We start from the raw sequence: 21,685 nt of genomic DNA on the forward strand, positions 1-21,685 counted from the left end.
CGGGCTGAAGGGAAATTCTGCACTGGATTTTTAAGGTTGTGCAGCTTGGACATGGCTCTCCCAAATTGGAACCTGGGATTTTTTTTAAAAATTCATTCTCGGGATGCAAGGCCAGCATTTATTGCCCATCTCTAGTTGCCCTTGAGAAGGTGGTGGTGAGCTGCCTCCTTTGTAGCGGTTTTAACATAATTGAGTGGCTTGCTAGGCCACTTCAGAGGGCTTTTAAAAGTCAACTACATTGGTGTTGGACTGGAGTCACATGTAGGCCAGACCAGGTACGGACGGCAGGTTTCCTTCCCTAAAGGGTATTACTGAACCAATTGGGTTTTTACAACAATCCGACAGCTTCATGGTCACTTTTACTGATACCAGCTTTTTATTTTCAGATTTTTAAAACTGAATTCAGATTCTCAAACTGCCCATGGTGGGATTTGAACTCACATTCTACTGGATTATTAGTCCAGTAAAATAACCACTACACTACCGTACCCTAGAGTTAATCAGGAGGTCCTGATTTTAAATAGCACTGCTCAGAAAAGCAGCATTTTGGCACAAGATTCTGAAGTCACCATAATTTGCCTGTCGACCAGCTTGGAACACTCTGAGCTGAATCCCAACCACTTTTTCCAATTTGCTCTGATCCTCTCCTGAATTTGCGGACCCATTTTCAGGGGATTGGCCGTCCTCCAGTACTACACCTCTCAGCCTGCGGTGTGTTGACAGGATGGAGATTGGGACGACGTTTTTGTACAACTGGTCGATCGGCAGATTTTGTTGCCTTAGGAGCCCTGTGCGGAATGGCTGCTTTTCTGAGCAGCGCTGTTTGAAGTCAGGACCTCCTGATTAAAATGGAACAGTGGAGGGGCCAGTTCAGCACTGGCCCAACGTGTGAACCTGGACCGTCACTGTCAGCAGGCTATTCAGTCATGGGGGACCTGAGAGCCGAACCTGATCCGGTCCTCCCACAATGTTCGCGCGTGTACATCCAGCAGGATTTACTGGATAGCGATCTGTAGTGGGAATCCAGGATAATACTTCACTTCTCTAGCCAAAAGGCACTGAGAACAATTATAATAGGCCGAACCAGGGAGGGCAATCAGCTAATTCAGCACAGACCAAGGACTGAACCTGAGACCTCACTGATCGACACGGCTCAGTAGTGCATTTACCAACTGTGTCTTCAGGGAAGCCAAAATCCTAAATACTTAACCCTATAAAACATCCTCTTCTGCCAACTTTTGTGGGATTTTTCTCATGATTTTTCCCCCCCCATTAGCTGCACAAAGAAACAGGTTGGAAGCAGGTTTTATGGGAGATGGTATTAGGACTTGGAAATGTAGTAAACAGTGAGCAGGATAGTAACAGACTTCAGGAGGATGTAGACAGACTGATGAAATGGGCAGACACATGGCAGATAAAATTTAACACAGAGAAATGTGAGGTGATGCATTTTGGAAGAAAGAATGAGGAGAGGCAATATAAACTAAATGGTACAATTTTAAAGGAGGTACAGGAACAGAGAGAGCTGGGGGTGTATGTGTACAAATCTTTGAAGGTGGCAGGACAAGTTGATAAGGCCGTTTAAAAAAAGCTTATGGGGTCCTTGGCTTTATTAATAGAGGCATAGAGTACAAAAGCAAGGAGGTTATGCTAAACCTTTATAAATCACTGGTTAGGCCTCAGCACGAGTATTGTGTCCAATTCTGGGCACCACACTTTAGCAAGTATATCAAGGCCTTAGAGAGGCTGCAGAAGAGATTTACTAGAATGGTGCCAAGGATGAGGGACTTCAGTTTTCTTCCTTCCAAAATGCATCACTTCTCACTACTTTTTTTATTCGTTCATGGGATGTTGGCGTTGCTGGTGAGACCGACATTTATTGCCCAACCCTAATTGCCCTTGGGAAGGTGGTGATGAGCCGCCTTCTTGAACCGCTGCAGTCCATGTGGTGAAGGTTCTCCCACAGTGCTGTTAGGTAGGGGGTTCCAGGATTTTGACCCAGCGACGATGAAGGAACGGCGATATATTTCCAAGTCGGGATGGTGTGTGACTTGGAGGGGAACGTGCAGGTGGTGTTGTTCCCTTGTTCTTCTAGGTGGTAGAGGTCGCGGGTTTGGAAGGTGCTGTCGAAGAATCCTTGGCGAGTTGCTGCAGTGCATCCTGTGGATGGTACACACTGCAGCCACGGTGCGCCAGTGGTGAAGGGAGTGAATGTTTAGGGTGGTGGATTGGGTGCCAATCAAGTGGGATGCTTTGTCCTGGATGGTGTCAAGCTTCTTGAGTGTTGTTGGAGCTGCACTCATCCAGGCAAGTGGAGAGTATTCCATCACACTCCTGACTTGTGCCTTGTAGATGGTGGAAAGGCTTTGTGGAGTCAGGAGGTGAGTCACTCACCGCAGAATACCCAGCCTCTGACCTGCTCTTGTAGCCACAGTATTTATGTAGCTGGTCCAGTTTAGTTTCTGGTCAATGGTGACCCTGACGATGTTGATGGGGGATTCGGCGATGGTAATGCCGTTGAATGTCAAGGGGAGTTGGTTAGACTCTCTCTGTGTTAAATTCTATCTGCCGTGTGTCTGCCCATTTTACTAGTCTGTCTATGTCTTCCTGAAGTCTATTACTATCCTCCTCACTGTTTACTACATTTCCGAGTTCCGTGTCATCTGCAAACTTTGAAATTATGCCCTGAATACCCAAGTCCAGGTCATTAATATATATCAAAAAGATAAAGATTTAATAGGGGTGTTCAGAATTATGAAGAGTTTCGATAGAGTCAATGGTGAGAAACTGTTTCCACTGGTAGAAGCTATACCCAGTGAATTGAGTCTCACCAAGGTGTGGGCAAAGGTCACCAGGAGACACCAGCACCTCTTAGAAGTCATTGCTTTTGTAAGAAAATTGTGTTTTTATTCAAAGCTTTCTGTTTTTTCCCCCTCAATTTTCCTCCCTCCTCCCCTGCAGGTGCTGACTGGTCCATGGGCCTTGGCAGCCACCAGTTCTTTGGCCACTGTTCATGTTTGAGCCTTGCCAATAATTGTTGGCAAGGCTGTTTGACCGTGGGGGGGGGATCACATTACAGTTGAGCCTAATCCTGTCGCCGTCCAACATCCTCACACACATGCATGTTGCAGCTCGAGAGCACTGGGAGCACTGGCTGATTCCACCCCCCACCCCCCCCCAACTCCCTCTGAGGCCCCAGAGACAATTTTAGTGCCCCCTGCTGCTACCCCAGCTAAGATCAGCACAGACCAGGGAGTCAAACTCTTTAATCTTCGAGATCTATGTGGAGCAACACCACATGATTTACCAGCTGGGCCACTGAGGAGGAGGCAGGTCAACGTTCTGTATTTATTTTTCTGCTTTTTTTTTTATTCGTTCACGGGATGTGGGCGTCGCTGGCGAGGCCAGCATTTATTGCCCATCCCTAATTGCCCTCGAGAAGGTGGTGGTGAGCCGCCTTCTTGAACCGCTGCAGTCCGTGTGGTGACGGTTCTCCCACAGTGCTGTTAGGAAGGGAGTTCCAGGATTTTGACCCAGCGACAATGAAGGAACGGCGATATATTTCCAAGTCGGGATGGTGTGTGACTTGGAGGGGAATGTGCAGGTGGTGTTGTTCCCATGCGCCTGCTGCTCTTGTCCTTCTAGGTGGTAGAGGTCGCGGGTTTGGGAGGTGCTGTCGAAGAAGCCTTGGCGAGTTGCTGCAGTGCATCCTGTGGATGGTGCACACTGCAGCCACAGTGCGCCGGTGGTGAACGAATGATTAGGTGGGCTGGGGTGTTACTAAAGTGTTAATTTGATCTGCAGTTCATGGAAACTCTGCCTCGAGCAACAAAAAAAGTATTTTTTTGGCAGAGTGGTTCCACTTACAGTAAATTCCAGAGAACTCGGGTCAGGTTCTTACTAAAGAACGTTAAACGTTACACTCAACGACACAGATTAGTCCACAATATTTGTATAGCCATCCCTGGATCTGACAGCCAGCTGAAAGTGATTTACAATTAAATTGTTGTAATTTTTTGCATCAACTATTTATGTTTGTGTGTGTGTGTGTTGTAATATTACAATGTGTACAGTGCAGTGTATTTTCATGACGATTACTTAAGCCTCAAACACATACAATAGCGAGACTTGGCTGCCATCTTGGTAGATCCCAAAAGTTCAGGGTTATTGTCTTTTGCCAAAAAACCAGGCAGGAAAGTGATTGACCCTGGAATCCTGATGTCTCCTTTGCTGCTGCTGAAAATTCTTGGAAAGTCCCCAAAAGTAAATAATCCCTCCATACCACAAAATTGACAACCTGAGAAGGAGGAGTGAACTCTGTGTTTGCAGGAATGGGATTGGGGCTTTGGGACCCAGATTCCAGGGTGGTTGCCATTTAGCTTTGAATTTGAGCAGATAGAACGATGAAGTTTTTTGCTCCTTGATCTGACCCAGGCACTGAGGTAAATTATAGTGAGTGTACTAACCATCTAACACAGAGAGAAGGAATAAAAACAGAAAATCCTGGAAACACTCAGCAGGTCCGGCTGCATCTGTGGAGAGAGAAACGAGAGTTAACGTTTCAGGTCAATGACCGTTCATCAGACTGAGAAGGAATTGGACCTGGGACGTTCGCGATCTGCAAGGTTCAGTGCCACACCAGGTGGTGCAATTATCCTCAGAGTCATTGGGGAACTTCTCCAAGGGGATGGTTTTCCGTGGACTTCTCAGATTGTGGATATGTCACTTGGGACGGTGCCTTCTGTGCTTCCCTGCCGGTAGCAGTAGGTCCAGTGGAAGGTGGCTTATCTGCTGGCCTTGAGATTGGTCAACAACAATAACTTGCATTTATATAGCGCCTTTAACGTAGTAAAACATCCCAAGGCGCTTCACAGGAGTGTTAGCACACAAAATGTGACTTTGAGCCACATAAGGGCAGGGGACCAAAAGCTTGGTCAAAGAGGTAGGTTTTAAGGAGGGAATTTCAGAGCATAGAGCCTAGATGGCTGAAGGCAAGGCCGTCAATGGTGGGGCGAAGGAAATCGGAGGCGCACATGAGGCCAAAATTGGAGGAATGCAGAGTTCTCGGAGGGTTGTGGGGCTGGAGAAGGTTACAGGCAATGGAGGGGATTCCCTGATATTAAAAGCATCAGAGCTCCAGTGGGGCATCGGAAGAAATGGCTGCATCACATGGGGGCAGGTTGCTGTTGAGAGCGCCAGCGTCCTATCTCTGCGATGCTGTACCGAGGTCCTTGGTAGAAACCATTCCTCCGTGGCTCCACTGACATGTTTCAGAATAGTCTGTAAAGTGAGTCACGTCCTTCCTCATGGTTGACTGTATTTGACTAAAATAATTCTCGGTGAAGAATTGGTAATTTAAATATGGACAGCATTCCCTTAACTTACTCTTTAAGCTTTAAGAAACCATGTCTCATCCATCTTCAGGTCTGTACATCAGTACCACTTATTGCTATTACAGCCGACTTAAATTGATTAATTAACTCCAGTGATGAGCTGTAGCAATGGATAGCCATAAAGATGGAAGAGAAGCAACTTCTGAAAGCCTCATCGGTGCATAGGGACACTGCAATGATAAAAAATGTACCGATATTTAATTAACTATTGTTTCTCCAAGATAATCTGGCAAGACCGCAGGCCTTCTTGATAGCAAACCATTGGAAAACTTTGGAACAATAACCTATGTGTTTAGTCCTGGAGCCAGCAAGGCAAATGTTAGCCCAGCAGGGAGGCAGAGATAGAGATACTTGCCTCTAACATCTCAGATACTAAAGTACTAATTTGGGAAATGGATGTTTACTAAAGGTTACTGTTGGGTTGGCTTCCAAAATATGTTTTGCTATTTGATCGGTCCTTGATGTGGATCTGAGCTGAGGCTCATCTTTCTCCACCAGGGTGATATTTTCATGGCTCAATGAGTCCTAATTTTAACTTTCAATTCAGTACAGCTAATCCTCCCTTGTTTCCCTTCCCACACCAGGATAAGTAACTTACTTGTCTAAAAGTTGATAGGTGAATAGGTAGTTTATCAAGCTATCATTAGGAAGGAGTTGGTTCTTTTTTCTTAAAAAAGCAAATGGCAGGTAAATGATGGAAACAAAAGAAACTTAGCGAATGACATTGGGAAGTGTGAGTCACAAGTTTGGTGGACGTATGGTTTACTTGCATCTCAATATGGCAAGTTGGTTTGTTTTGATATAAATTGAGCTAATAACCCAATTTAATATCACACATGGGAATAAAAACACAAAAACAGTCAAAATTACTGCAAAATTACTACAGTTAAAAAATGTTGAGTATGCACATTACCCTAAGTGCCGTGAAGTCACATATTGTCACTGAATTTGAGTTCAAGTGGAGAAAAACAGCTGTAGATTATCAGACCCGGGGACAACGTGCATGTGAGGCACAATAACAAGGGAAAAGCAGAAGCTTCTGCTTTAAAGATTTTTGGTGGTGCTCAGCATTGGAGTTCTAGTATGTTGTGTCATAGAGTGATAGATTGGGTTCTTGGTTGCCTACAGAGTGAATTCCCAGGCTCAGTTCCGTGAGGAGGCATCAAACACAGGGCAGGAAGAAGGGAAAATTAGAAGGATGGTCGCTGCAGACTGTGTCTGGTGTTTCCTTGCAGACAGCACATCAACAGAGGCATGAAAGCAGACCACTTACCTGCTCTCTTGGCCAGTGCTAGATGTGGGGAGACCTGATGGAAACAAATCAGGAGAAAATAAATAAACCTTGTAGTACCTTAAGTAAGGTGTAAGTCTTTGCTTAGTGGTGGCACTCTTGCCTCTGAGTCAGAAGGTCGTGGGTTCAAGTCCCACTTCAGAGACTTGAGCACAAAATCAGGGCTGACACTCCAGTACAGTTCTGAGGGAGTGCTGCACTATCGGAGGTGCCGTCTTTCGGATGAGTGGTTAAACTGAGGCCCCATCTGCCCTCTCCCGGTGGACGTAAAAGATCTCATGGCACTACTTCGAAGAAGAGCAGGGGAGTTCTCCATGGTATCTGGCCAATACTTATCCTTCAGCCAACATCATGAAAAAGAAAACAGATTGTCTAGTAATTATCACATTGCTGTGTCTGGAACCTTGCTGTGCGCAGATTGGCTGCCGCGTTTCCTACGCTACAACAGTGATTACACTTCAAGAAGTACTTCATTGGCTGTAAAGGGCTTTGGGATGTCCTGAGGTGGTGATAGGCATGATATAAATGCAAGGTCTTTCTTTATTTACAGAAATAAAAACCATCTTGTCAATCTACTCTTAATCCTAATCTGGCATGTGTGAGGTTCAGTGCCTCCTGCCTTGTAGCTTGCAGTGTTACACTGGAGTACAGAATGGATGAACTGAGCCTTGTGTTGCAGGTTATAAAGGTGGCTGCGTGGTACTGGCTACGGGAAACTCCGTTGGATTATGGAACGTGAAGGATTGCAACAGCTTCAGGGCAAAATACATCTGCAGGCAGAACCTGGCAACCTCACTCAACCCAGATGTCGGGCCAGCGGCAGTGACTCCTACACCTAGTGTTACAGGAAGCTGCCCACAGGGATGGAGCTCCTCCCAAACGCTCCGACACTGCTACAAGGTAGGGAGAGTCAGGAATTTCTTTACAAGTTTACTTTGGAAAGCAGTCAAAATTCATCTCATCTTCTTTTTGAAGTTTGACTGTTGCGCAACCCCGATTTCCATCGCTCCATCATTGGCAGCCGTGCCTTCAGCTGCCCAAGCTCTAGAATTCCCTCCCTAAACCTCTCCACCTCTCCTCCTTTAAGATGTTCTTTAAAACCTACCTCTTTGACTAAGCTTGTGGTCACCTGTCCTAATATCTCGTTGTGTGGCTCGGTGTCAAATTTTTGTCTGATAATCGCTCCTGTGAAGTGCTTTGGGATGTTTCACTAAGTTAATGGCGTTGTAGAAATGCATGTTGTTGTTGTGATGTGGCTGAGATTGGCAATGACTCAAAGCCTTATTGTGGTACTGATATAACGCTGTCTAAACATAAAGAACCCTTGTAGAAATGACGTGCTGCAGCAATTCAATAGTGCACTTATATCTTAGGCACGGATACAAAACTGCTTTCCCCGTAGTTGTGATTAAATCACTTTAAATGTAAACAGTCGTGTGGTAGGGCTTCATGTGGTGAGGTCTGCCTTGTTGTACTGAGGCCACAGGCACAAAAAGGGAATGATGTGGAGATGCCGGTGATGGACTGGGGTTGACAATTGTAAACAATTTTACAACACCAAGTTATAGTCCAACAATTTTATTTGAAAATCACAAGCTTTCGGAGGCTTCCTCCTTCCTCACCTGAGGAAGGAGGAAGCCTCCGAAAGCTTGTGATTTTCAAATAAAATTGTTGGACTATAACTTGGTGTTGTAAAATTGTTTACAAAGGGGGAAGGCAGAGCTTCTCAGTGTGAGCACAAGCACAGATTTCAAGATCTACATTCATGCTATTATGGCATGTGAATCAATGGGTGGGAAGTTTTCTGAGGAGAAATGTGACTAAAGTGAGAATATAAGTTGAGTTAATAGAATCCAGAGTTAGAAGCAATTTGCTCCACCTCCAAACAAAACCTCTTGATCTATGATACTTGACATATAACATCCCATCTGATCCATTGTGTTGGGACCACAGGATCCCATCTGATCCATTGTGTTGGGACCATAGGATCCCATCTGATCCATTGTGTTGGGACCACAGGATCCCATCTGATCCATTGTTGGAGCACAGGATCCCATCTGATCCATTGTATTTGGCACATAGGATTTTAGCTGATCTTTTGTATTGGGATCACAGGATTCCATCTGATCCATGGTATTGGACATATAGGATCCCATCTGAACCATTGAGCTGGCAGCTCTGGATCTCATCTGATCTATTGTAATAGGCATATAGGATCACTTCTGATCCAATGTATTGGGCACATAGGATCCCATCTGATCTGTTGTATTGGGAGCACAGAACCCCTCCTCATCCACTGCAATAGAAATATAGGATTCCTCAGAACCCTTCAACTGAGATTAGAGAGTCCCTGCTCATCTGTTACATGGGGGTGCTGGATCACTCATGACCCATTGTGTTAGGCGTACAGGATCCCACTTTTTCTGCTTTTGGTCCACTGTATTAGGAGTGCAGGACCCATCTTGGTCTGGTTTATCGGGAGTACAGAATCCCTCTGGATCTGCTGCACTGAGAATGCAGAATCCTTATTGACCCATTGGATTGGGTAAATTCAAAACTAATCTGTGGAAACAATATTTCAATGAGTGAATGGTCAATCTATGGAACAGGTTCCCTAGGGAGACGGTGGAAACAGTTTGTATCGATTCATTCAAATGCAAATCAGAAAGATTCCTTTCAGAAAATAACATTTTGTGATATGGTATATGAGTAATTTGACATGTGATAAGTGTAGAATACTTGGGAGGAACAGGTGTCTTTGGACCTATGGTTCCCAAAGCTCTCCACCACTGGGGGTTTCCTCACCTCATGTCTGGGTCTGTTGTAGACTCATTGGTAGAGATCGATTGCTATGATTAGTCAACAACTCTATCATCATTGTATCATGCGATTACCAGGATGGTAGAAGGCGAACTAGATGGACCATGGTCTTTCTTCGTCTAGAAATACCTGTGATCCTATGAATGCAGGTTCCCTCTTGCATGTATTGGGAGTGTAGGATTGCTCTTGATATGCTGTAATTCTTAATGTAAAATGAAACTCAGCTGCTGCTTTAGGTAAGTTGACAGCTCTGTCGAAGCGCCAAACAAGATAAGATGGACTGAACATCAAGCCATGACCCTCATGGTGAAATAAAACGTGCAGAAATTTGACGTCAATCCAGCTCAAGCATTCAAATTGCAGCAGGACAATAACTGCCAGAAAAATGGTTTGCCATTCTAGCTATTTTTAATGAATCTGGAGACTATTTGATGTTCAGCAAACGTAACGTCCTGCCAAAGGCAGGTGACAGGCTGCAGTGGTGGCCATGAGTGTCTCATTAAACTGGGGGACGGCCTCGGTTTGAAATGGGACAGGAGTGCTTAAAGGTCATTGAATCATACAACACAGAAGGAGGCCATTCAGCCCCTCATGGCTGTGCCGGCTCTTTGAAAGAGTTATCCGATTAGCCCCTGCTCTTTCCCCGTAGCCCTGCAGATTTTTCCTTTTCAAGTATTTATCCAATTCCCTTTCGAAAGTTATTATTGAATTTGTTCCCACCACCCTTTCGGGCAGTGCATTCCAGATCATAACAACTCGCTGCGTAAAAAAAAAAATTCTTCTCATCTCCCCTCTGGCTCTTTTACCAATTATTTTACATCTGTGTCCTCTGGTTACTAACCTTCCTGCCAGTGGGAACAGTTTCTCTCTATCTACTCTGTCAAAACCACTCATAATTTTGATCACCTCTATTAAATCTTCCCTTAACCTTCTCTGCTCTAAGGAGAACAATCCCAACTTTTCTGGTCTCACCACATAGCTGAAGTCCCTCATCCCTGGTACCATTCTAGGTCAGCTTCTACTTCTCTCTTTCCCCCCATCGCTGCATGGGTTGTTTTACCTGGTTTTGGCACCTTTGAATGAGATATTTCCATTTAGTATTGTAGCTTTCACAGTGGACATTTTTCAGGATGCTAAGAAGAGTCCTTTTCTGTAGGACAAAAGTAGCAAAGCTGAGATTTTGCTCAGCTGCTCCAGTCTCCTTCAGCTCCCCCGACCTTCCTGGCACTTTAGTTCACCATCTACCATTGTTCTAATTACACAACACACTATCATTTCTCTATGTCCACCCCAGCCCTCACCAGACTCATCACTTCCATGAGACTCACTTTGTATGTCCTAGGCCCTCTCCCGACTCAGCTCCTGGCCACAGGACTTCTCCTTCTGGGTGCCGAATGCTCGCCGACATCAGAAACTGCTCCCTCTCATAAGACTCAAAGCAAATAACGATCCAACTCTTAATAAAAGCCTCCCTTCCATCACCGCTATCCTCTCCAGCTTCTGCTCAATCTCAACCTCTCCAAGCTTCTGGAACATGTTATCACTACCCATTGGCTACCTACCTCTCGCACCACTCCCTGTTCCAGCCCTTACCATCTGGTTTCTGTGTCACTCACAGCACTAAGATCAGACTGGTCAAAGTCATTCATGATCTTCTGTCACTCTAACCATCGTACGCTATCCCTCCTCACCCTACTCGACGCCACCACTCATAAGCATGGGGTCAGCTTTCATATGTATGCTGACGATGCCCAGCTTTATCTCTCTACCGCTACTCTTAAGTCCACGTCTATTGCTGCGCTGACCTGACTTACAGAATTCATAGCTCAACAATGACAAGACCGAAACTATCCTATTTGACCCCTGCCATAAACTCTGTGCCTTGGCCCATAATCCCATCCCCCCTTCCTGGTTTCCCACTCAAGTTCAACCTCTTGGTGTGGAACCTCGGTCCTGCCCGATTCTCCGACCCCACATCCGGTCCATCACAAGGCTACTCATAACATTACCCATCTCCATCGGTCACTGGAACCCTTGTTCATGCCCTTTAAGTGTTAGCCTGGCTCAGTGGTAGCACTCTTGCTTCTGAGTCAGAAGGTTGTGGGTTCAAGCCTCACTCTAGAGACTCAAGCACTTTTTATCTAGGCTGACAATTTCATTGCATTACCGAGGGAGTGCTGCACTGTCGGAGATGCCATTGTTTGGAGAAGACTTTGAACTGAGATCCTGTCTACCTGTTCAGGCGGACATAAAAGATCCCAGGGTGTTATTCGAAGAAGAGCAGGCGAGTTCTCCTGCTAGCCTGGCCAATATTTATACCGCAACCAAAGCCACCAAAACAGATTATCCGGACACTTATCTCATTGCTATTTGTGGGATCTACACTTCAAAAAAACTTCTTTGGCTGGAAAGTACTTTGAGACGTCTTGAGGACATGAAAGGCGCTATATAAATGCAAGTTCTTTCTTTTTCCAATGCCCTCCTCACTGGGCTCCCAAACTTCAATTTATGCTGATCTCTGCCACCTGTCCTTGTTTCCTGCGCTTCCCCACTCTTGCTGAGAGATGCTGCGTTTGACTTTGGCAGGCAGGTGGGAGCTGCCATGAGTTGGGAATGATCAGCCAAACAGCCTGTTACGTAATTCCGTATTGGATTTTTCTAGCAATCCCAACAGCAGGACATGAAGCAGAGCTGTGGGAGAGCAGAGGGGGGAGGAGAGAGAGATAAAAGGGTGCCTGTCAAACACAGAAATAAATGACAGTTAACATGGTTCCAGAAATTGAGACATCAGTGGCCATTTTAAGTGTAGTATTCTGCAATTTGGCCTGTCCTCAAGTCTAAAATAACTGGTTTGGGAGGCAGGTGATGGAGATTAGTTAACAGGAGGTTTAGACAGTATAATATTTACATTTGAACTACTATACTAATGATAAGCAATGTCACTTCAGAATGTGTAACATTGGGTGACTAGAATGGACCCAATTCAATAAGAGTTGTATCAGAGTTGAAAAGTTAAGTCTTAGTATTTACCAGAAAAGGGCAAGGTTCTGAAGTAACTTAAGGCCTGAGAATAAGCTGTGGGATACCGGTAGACAAACATTTAACGCGTTCGTCTGTAATTTCGCAGTGGAAATGTTAACCTGTTTAAATTAAAGCGATTCCACAGTGCAATTTCAGGGCCTTAGAAACAAAAAAAAACTAAAGGAATGGGACATGGGACAGACGGTCAGCAACAACAATTGAGGCTGAGTCCATTAACTCACAAAAAAAGGAGCTGGATAGAAAGAAAAAAAGAAAGGATTTGCATTTATATAGCGTCTTTCATGATCTCAGGATGTCCCAAAGTGCTTCACAGCCTGTAAACTACTATTGTTGTAAGATAAGGAAACATGACAGCCGATTTGAACATAGCAAGGTTCTCCAAACAGCAATGAGATAGATGACCAGATAATCTGTTTTTTAGGTGTTGGTTGAGGTATAAATATTGTCCAGGGCACCGGGGCAAACTCTCCTGCTCTTCATCGAATAGTGCCATGGGTTCTTTAACATCCACCTGAGAGGGCAGATGGGGCCTCAGTTTAACAACTCATCTGAAAGACGGCACCTCCGACAGTGCAGCACTCCCCCAGAACTGCACTGGAGTGTCAGCTGAAATTAGTTGCTCAAATCCTGGAGTGGGGCTTGAACCCACCATTTTCTGACTCAGAGACAAGAATGCTACCAGAGCCAAAGGCTGACAGTACAGTCAGAGGTTCTAGGGATGGGTATGTACCTGGCTGATGAAAAGGTCCATGAGAGACAATGGTTCCTGTGAGGATGGATGGATGAATATTTTTGAATTTTGCTTGTTAACCTATGGGGATCAGGGCGTTTTAATGCAAAGCAAGGATTAGCTCTGTGTGGTAGAGTGCAGGAATGTAGACTGTACATGAGGATAGATGTTACAATTACTGGACGGAAAAATTGTGGGAGAATTCCCGATACACGCTGAGGGAGGAGGGGCGAGGATCCGCACTTGATGTACTTACTTGTAAAATTTACTCTCCTGCCTATTGATAGGCTGAGAGGCCTGTGCTTCTTCCATGATTTCTTAGGTAACAGCCATGCCTTGGTATTATTCTGAAAACAGTTTTTTTGCTCAATCTGGCTCACGAGAGGGTTAATTTTCTGGATAACTTTGAATCATTTAGAACCAGGTCTTGCCTTAGGATGGATGCACTTTAGTGAGATAGGTTTGTGAGATATCAGCCGTGTTAGCACCATGTACAATGTTCTTTTGCAGATTGTAATTTTTCAGTGAATTGCAGGTTTTGCATTGGTTGCACTCTGATTCCAAAGATTTGGAATAACTTCAACCCCAACCCCTCGATCGGGCTACAGACCAAGTGCTGGAAAGTGGGATTAGGCTGGGTGGCTCATTTTCGGCTGGCACGGACTTGATGGGCCGAATGGCCTCCTTCTGTGCATTAATTTTCTGAGTATATCAACAAATGCTCCTAGGATTGCAACGGGATCTTGATAAATTGGGCCAGTGGGCCGATGAATGGCAGATGGAGTTTAATTTAGATAAATGTGAGGTGATGCATTTTGGTAGATCGAATCGGGCCAGGACCTACTCCGTTAATGGTAGGGCGTTGGGGAGAGTTATAGAACAAAGAGATCTAGGAGTACAGGTTCATAGCTCCTTGAAAGTGGAGTCACAGGTGGATAGGGTGGTGAAGAAGGCATTCAGCTTGCTTGGTTTCATTGGTCAGAACATTGAATACAGGAGTTGGGATGTCTTGTTGAAGTTGTACAAGACATTAGTTAGGCCACACTTGGAATACTGTGTACAGTTCTGGTCACCCTATTATAGAAAGGATATTATGAAACTAGAAAGAGTGCAGAAAAGATTTACTGGGATGCTGCCGGGACTTAATGGTTTGACTTATAGGGAGAGGTTAGATAGACTGGGACTTTTTTCCCTGGAGAGTAGGAGGTTGATGGGGTGATCTTATACAAGTCTATAAAATAATGAGGGGCATAGATAAGGTAGATAGTCAAAATCTTTTCCCAAAGGTAGGGGAGTCTATAACGAGGGGACATAGATTTAAGGTGAGAGGGGAGAGATACAAAAGGGTCCAGAGGGGCAATTTTTTCACTCAAAGGGTGGTGAGTGTCTGGAACGAGCTGCCAGAGGCAGTAGTAGAGGCGGGTACAATTTTGTCTTTTAAAAAGCATTTGGACAGTTACATGGGTAAGATGGGTATAGAGGGATATGGGCCAAGTGCAGGCAATTGGGACTAGCTTAGTGGTATAAACTGGGCGACATGGACATGTTGGGCCGAAGGGCCTGTTTCCATGTTGTAAACTTCTATGATTCTATGATTCTATGTGATTCAAACTCTCGTGATTGTCATTTTTCTGCCCCGCCCACTCCCCCCCTCCCCCGCCCCGATCCCTTCAGGCACGAGGAATTCACTGAGTAGTAATTACAAGGGATTCTAATCAATGGGCTGTGGGTATGTTTAGACACAGAACGTGACGGATATGGAGATCACAGACAAAACTATCTTTGTTTTCCTCACTTACTGAAGGCTGTTACAGCTGGTGCCTAAACGCCTTTGTTCTTGCCATCAACCCAACTCTCCAAAATTGTATCAAAGGCAAACCACATCACACGCTGAGGTGGAAGGCAAGGTGAGAGCTCCAATTTGACTATCAGAAGAATTTTTTTTTAAGAGCTCAATATTTATTGTAACTAGCCGATCTCCCCTGGCATTGCTCATGGTACTGGGATCTAGAACACAGCTTTGATGTTTCCTCCACTAAGATGCAACCACATTTAACCTGGTCTGTGCCTTTAAGGCTGTCGCTCGGGGACTCCCTGTGGACGAGTGCTCCCTGAACCCCAGGGGAAGGAGGGGGTCTGTGAGGGGGTCCTTGAGGCTATCTGAAAACTGAGATTGATAGATTTTTGTTAGGCAAAGGTATTAAGGGTTATGGAACCAAGGCAGATAGATGGAGATAAGATACAGATCAGCCATGATCTAATTGAATGGCAGAATATGCTCGAGGGGCTGAATGGCCTACTCCTGTTCCTATGTCCTATCAGATTTCTATCTTGCATTTTTTCTGTATTTGTTGACTTACTAACATTATTTCTGTTGCTGTATACTATTATATTAAAAAAACATTTCCTGCACTCTTTTTCTTTGGGTAGCTGACACTGTCTTTTGGAAATTAAGACTGAGGGTTCCTGGGAGTGTGTCTGAATTTGTAGGAGTTCCTGGGAGCCTATTGATATTTGCAGGGGGTCCCCTGGAACGTTTCAGTATTTGCAGAAAAGTTTGAAATCCATTGGTCCCTGCGGTCTTTTAGAGGCTACTTGTTGACTAAAGTTGTTTTTGTAGGTTGACAGTTGCTTATAAATTCTTGGTTCTTCCACCTGTGGAGAGCTCAAGTTATAAAGGCCAGAAAAACCAGCAGGGATTGACTAGTTTTCTTACACTTGACAGTTTGAAGTGTGATGTCTGAAATGTGATGGGAGTTTTGGGGAGATTGTGGGAGTCGGTGTTTGTCTGCTCTACTTACTTACAGAAAGCCCTCTCTTCTGGTTCCGATTTCTTGGTTTCCAATTCCGTACCCCTCAGGCTGATGTTTCAATTCCCAATTGTTTATTCTCCCATCCAATATCTGAGCCAATAATCTAGGCTGACGTTCCAGTGCAGTACTGAGGGAGTGCTGCACTGCTATAGGAGCCATCTTTTGAATGAGACCTTAAACTGAGGCTTTGTCTACCTGTTCAGGTGGCCGTATAAAATTCCACGGCACTATTCTAAGAAGAGCTGGGAATCCCTCAGTGTCCTGGCCAATATTTATCCCTTAACCAACACCACCAAAAACTGATTAACTTATAATTTTTCTGTTTGTGGGATCTTGCTGTGTACCACTTGGCTGCCATGTTTGCCTACATAACAACAGTCTACATTTCAAAATTAATTAATTGGCTGTCATCGGGAAGTCCTGAGGTGAAAGGTGCTATATAGATGCAATTTCCTTCCTTATTATTGGTCTATCCTGGTGTCATGTTGCAACGGATCATGGTTTTCATGTAACCCACCGGTTGTAAATCAAAATAGGATGTCCTGAGGAAGTGCTCGTCTCTCTGAAGTGACTATTGAACCCACGACCTTCTGAATCTGAGCCAGGCTGATAACCGGAACTAGGAAGGCATATGTCCAGCTGCAATGCTATCCAAAGACTATCCATTACCAATAAACTGGGAGAAGCAACTGGAGCCTTGGAGATAGAACCCGCATTGCCTGATACGGGCTGAGGGGAGCTCTCAGACTACTACACATATTCTGACCATGTCTATAGGTTGTGCAACCTTTCTGGGCTGTGATACTGAGGAAGATCCATGGGCTCGTTGACCTACATTGGTTCCAGGTCCAGCAACGCCTCAAATTTAAAATTCTCATCCTTGTTTTCTAATCCCTCCATAGCCTCGCCCCTCCCTAGCTCTGTAATCTCCTCCAGCACTACAACCCTCCAAGATCTCTGCGCTCCTCCAATTCTGGCCCTTTGTGCATTCCCGATTTCCATCGCCCACCATTGGCGGCCGTGCCTTCAGCTGCCTAGGCCCTAAGCTCTGGAATTCCCTCCCTAAACCTCTCCATCTCTCCACCCCTCTCTCCTTCTTTAAGACGCTCCTTAACACCTACCTCTGTGAGGTCCTAATATCTCCTAATGTGGCTCGGAATCAAATTTTGTTTGAAAATTTGAGCCTGTGAAGCGCCTTGGGACGTTTTACGACATTAAAGGCGCTATATAAATGCAAGTAGCTGTTGTTGTTGTCAAGCACTGTGAGATGTTTCTGAAACATGAGTTAGAGCAGATAAATACAAGACTTTTTTTGTCAAATTTTTCTGATAATACTCCTGTGAAGCTCCTTGGGATGTTTTCGCCGCGCAAGTTGTTGTTATGGGCAAATGTACTGATTCTCACCAGCTTCAGTGTTTACCAGGACTGTCCGCAGAGATTCACAAAGGTTCGTCATACGTTCAATTTCATACTTCCTCCCAGTCTACTTACTGGCACCAGACAGCGATGACAACTTGGTCTGTCTCAGATCCAGACAGCGCTCTGGAGATTGGCCCAGTCAGAAGGAATTGTGTGCAGCCTCTGGCTAAGTAACATGTCAGTGTACGAGTGAGTGAGCAGCAGTTTTTCAGGTTACGCCAACTCAACTCAAACCAGTTCACAAAAGAAACCAAAATGAATCAACGTTGTGTAAATAGTCCCAAATGACAAACTTCCAGTTTAAAGAATAAATTACTAGTTGTTGCCCACGCTTTTCCATGAGAACCGGACTGTAAAACCTGGTTTATTAATGAGTGATCTGGTTATAATGATTGAGATTATCGTACTGGTCATCAGTGCAATTGTTTCCAGTTATTTCGAGTCAGAGTTGCTCCGTCTGTTCTCTGTAATCACTGTTTTTCAGGATCACTGAGCTGTTCAGTATTTCAGCAGAAATCCCTCTGACCCAGAGCACTGCTGAATATTGCATCAGAATCTGGCTTCCCTTCCAGTCCAGATGGTCGGTCTGCGTGCGGAGGTGAGCTCAGAGGCAGCCAGCACGCAAGCCACAGGATCCTTTACCTTCCGCTACTCTCTGATTAAACCCGCTCGCAGTAACCTGGACGCTCAGACAGGAGGCTTTCTGTATCCCCCCCAAAAAAATGAGTCAGCAGCTGCTCTCAGTATCGAGCCGAGTGGCCGTTTGCGACGAGCCGGCTGCAGCTCGGTGGTAAACCCGCCGGACGTCTGTGTGGCCAGCGGTTTGAAAGACTGGTTTCTCTACCGAGTGCTGCAGCTGCTGACTTCAGCGAATCGCTGCACGTTTACTTTCTGATCACTGGTGGCTATGTGAGACCCACACAGTGTCTCCCTCGTCCTCTCAACGCGCTGACCTGTGCTGGGCACAATTTCACAGGCACCAACTGCTCTTTCATAAGTGACCAATCTTCACCAGTGAGCCTTCAGAGTGAGTGTCGGTAGGCTATTCAACCGTGTGAGACGTCACGGCCGAACCTGTTCCTGTTCTGCCTCATACGAAATTGAGGGGCAGGAAAAGAACCACCTGGCCCACCAAGCCTGCCCCACACTCATGATGCCAAGAGCATCATGACTAGACACTTCCTACACCGTGCCCCTCCCCCCCCCACAGTCATGTAATCTCCAGGGAGAGGCAAAAAATCCAGAAAAAAAGCCAAGGTCAAAAAGGGAAAATAAAATCTGGAGCGTTCCTCTCCGATCCCATTGAGCGATCGAAGCCAGATCAGGAGACACGACGTCCACGTGGCCATATTTTCCAGAAGGTGGCGTTTGATAGCGATCGGGCGCAGGGACCCAAGTTGAGGGTACGCCAGGCATGGAGGAGATAGCCGAGTGGTTGCTTGCTTTTATAAATATATCATCTGACCTCTGTCCAACTGTCTCACAGTTTTGTAACAAAAAAAATCAAGCCGCTTATTCACAAACCTTCGGTCACAGACAAGAAAAGGCCGTTTAGCTCCTGGCAGCTCATCTCCACATCCCACCTGGTAGATCGTACTAAATATTTATCACTCTTTTGAATAAAATAGTTTTTCCTCAAATTGTTTTCCAAATTTCTTTCAACTAAATTGAATTTATGTCCACTGGTCCTACTTAATTAGAAATATTGGCTCAATGTGTGGCATTCTCACCTCTAGGTCAGCAGTTCATGGTTCAAGTCTCACTCCCGGGACTTGAGCTCATAATCCAGGCTGACACTTCAGTGCAGTGCTGAGGGAGTGCTGCACTGTCGGAGGTGCCATCTTTTGGATAAGACGTTAAACCGAGGCCATGTCTCGCCTCTCGGGTGGATTTAAAAGATCGCTATTTAAAGAAGAACAGGGGAGTTCTCCAGGTGTTCTGGCCGATATTTATCCCTCAGCCAACACCTAAAACAGATTATCTGGTCATTTATCTCATTGCTGTTTGTGGGATCTTGCTGTGCGCAAATTGGCTGCAGCGTTTTCTACATTACAACAGTGACTGTACTTCAGAAATAATGAATTAGCTGTGGGACATCCTGTGGCCATAAAAGGCACTATATAAATGCAGGTCTTCTATTTTATTTGGTTTCTAATCTCTATTTATTCAAGGCAGTCTGAAACTATTAGTAGTTTCCTTTTTTAATGGAACTTACTTATTCTGCATCTTTGAAATCTCTTTTTTAAAAAACATCCCGCTGTTCCTCTATAGTGCGATGTGTTTATTTCTTCTGTCACCTCACCTCAGCTAGCTCGCTCATCTTTCTAAAATCTGCCATTCTGGTGGTTTAGTTTTGTACTGACATTTTCTTTTTCTAGTTGGATCCTAAACCGTATAATATTGTGGTCATTACCCACGTTTAGCTCATCTATCTGATTTATTTCATTACCCATAACCAGATCTAGCAAAGAGTCCGCTCTTGTTGACTTACTGACATACTGCTCGAGGAAGGAGTCCTGTACACATTTTGGGGACTTCTTTCCCTTTTTTCCATTTACCCCCTCTTTGTCCCAATCAATAAGTAGGTAATTAAAATCTCCCTGAATAGCCTGCTGACAGTTACCGTCTGGGCTTGCCCACGGGGAGCTTGCACCTGGGGGCTACCACTTGGCTAAGGTACCAGATGGCTGTTGGTACCTTTGAAACTATGCCCTGCATGCGTGACTACCTTGAGGAGAGATGGGGAGAAGATTGGAGGGGGGACAAAGGAGCTCTATCTTTGTGAGAATGTGTCTGTCAAACCATCTTCGATTAGTTTGTGAAAATATGTAGTCATGTTATAAATTTCATTAAACCATGTCATTGTATCGCTTCCGTGTGACATTCATCGTGGAACTTGAATTACAGCCTTTCCCTCCGGAAGCACAAAATAATTTGCCAAATGTGAAGGAAACGCCCCTTTAAGCCCATTACTTTCAAAGGTTGTCTAATTTATTGTCCTCTTCCATGTTGCTCTGTTGCATCCTCTATTTCCTCAGCAACGAGGACTTGCTTCAGTATGTGGAGTAATTGTGAACTTCATATCATTGGTGTCGGTGAGTTCAGAATCTTCTCAGATCAACTGTGAGCTACCAGCAGGACCACCTGGTGCCTCATAAGGCCTTCCCTTAGTCTCTTGGTTTGTTACGATCTCGTCGAAGGCCTTGCGCGTTCAGTTGCTATAACAGCAACTTGCATTTGTATAGCGCCTTTAATGTAGCAAAACAAGGTGCTTCACAGGAACGTTATCAAACAGTATTTGACACCGAGCCACATAAGGAGATATTAGAACAGGTGACCAAAAGCTTGATCAAAGAGGTAAGTTTTAAGGAGCATCTTAAAGGAGGAGAGAGAGGTAGAGAGGTGGAGAGGTTTAGGGAGGGAATTCCTGAGCTCAGGGCCTAGGCAGCTGAAGGCACGACCGCAAATGGTGGACCGATGAAAATTGGGGATGCGCAAGAGGCCAGAATTGGAAGAGCGCAGAGACCTCGGAGGGTTGTAGGGCTGGAGGAGGTTACAGCGATAGGGAGGGGCAAGAACAAGGAGGGATTCTGAAAACAAGGATGAGAATTTTTAAATCGAGATGTTGCCGGACCGCGAGCCAAAGAAGGTCAGCGAGCAGAGGGTGATGGGTGAACGGGACTTGGTGCGATAAATCAAGCCAGCACCAGAGCAACGGAGAAGCTGGTTGCAGTATGAGAAGAGAAAGCAGTGACAGCCTGCCAGCGAGGGTGGTGGCCAGACAATCCTGGTGTGTTGACAGGAGGCTGTGTGGAATATTAAAGAGTGAGGTGAAACCCATCGCGTTGTCATGGTGAAAAACTTTGGATGATACCTCAAACATAATCGCCATGAGGAAATTTTCTGACGAGGTGGGGTCTCCTGACTATAGCTATAAATAGTTATTTTTTCAATCCACCCCCTTTCCATTGTTTTATTCTCCTCTTTGGGTCCCATGTACTAATCACCATCCAATCACTGTCCTCTGTCATAGAATAATACAGCACATAAGGAGCCCATTCGGTCCATCTTGCCCGTGCCGGCCCTTTGAAAGAGCTATCCAATTAGTCCCACTCCCTTGCTTTCTCCCCAAATTTTTTCCTTTCATCACTGCTCTCCTGGCAGTGACTCACACTGG

General features: G+C 45.2%; 1 protein-coding gene across 1 annotated transcript in view; it reads left to right on the top strand.

Annotated features, from left to right (window-relative positions):
* Positions 1-21,685, top strand: part of mrc2 (mannose receptor, C-type 2) — a 252,001-nt gene that overhangs the window by 145,792 nt on the left and 84,524 nt on the right. The window contains exon 12 of the mRNA XM_067969113.1: positions 7,364-7,584. Within this exon, the coding sequence (XP_067825214.1) occupies positions 7,364-7,584 (221 nt within the window). The remainder of the gene's footprint in view (positions 1-7,363; positions 7,585-21,685) is intronic.

This window comes from Heptranchias perlo, chromosome 30 (genome assembly GCF_035084215.1).
Source record: "Heptranchias perlo isolate sHepPer1 chromosome 30, sHepPer1.hap1, whole genome shotgun sequence".
Taxonomy (NCBI): Eukaryota; Metazoa; Chordata; class Chondrichthyes; order Hexanchiformes; family Hexanchidae; genus Heptranchias; species Heptranchias perlo.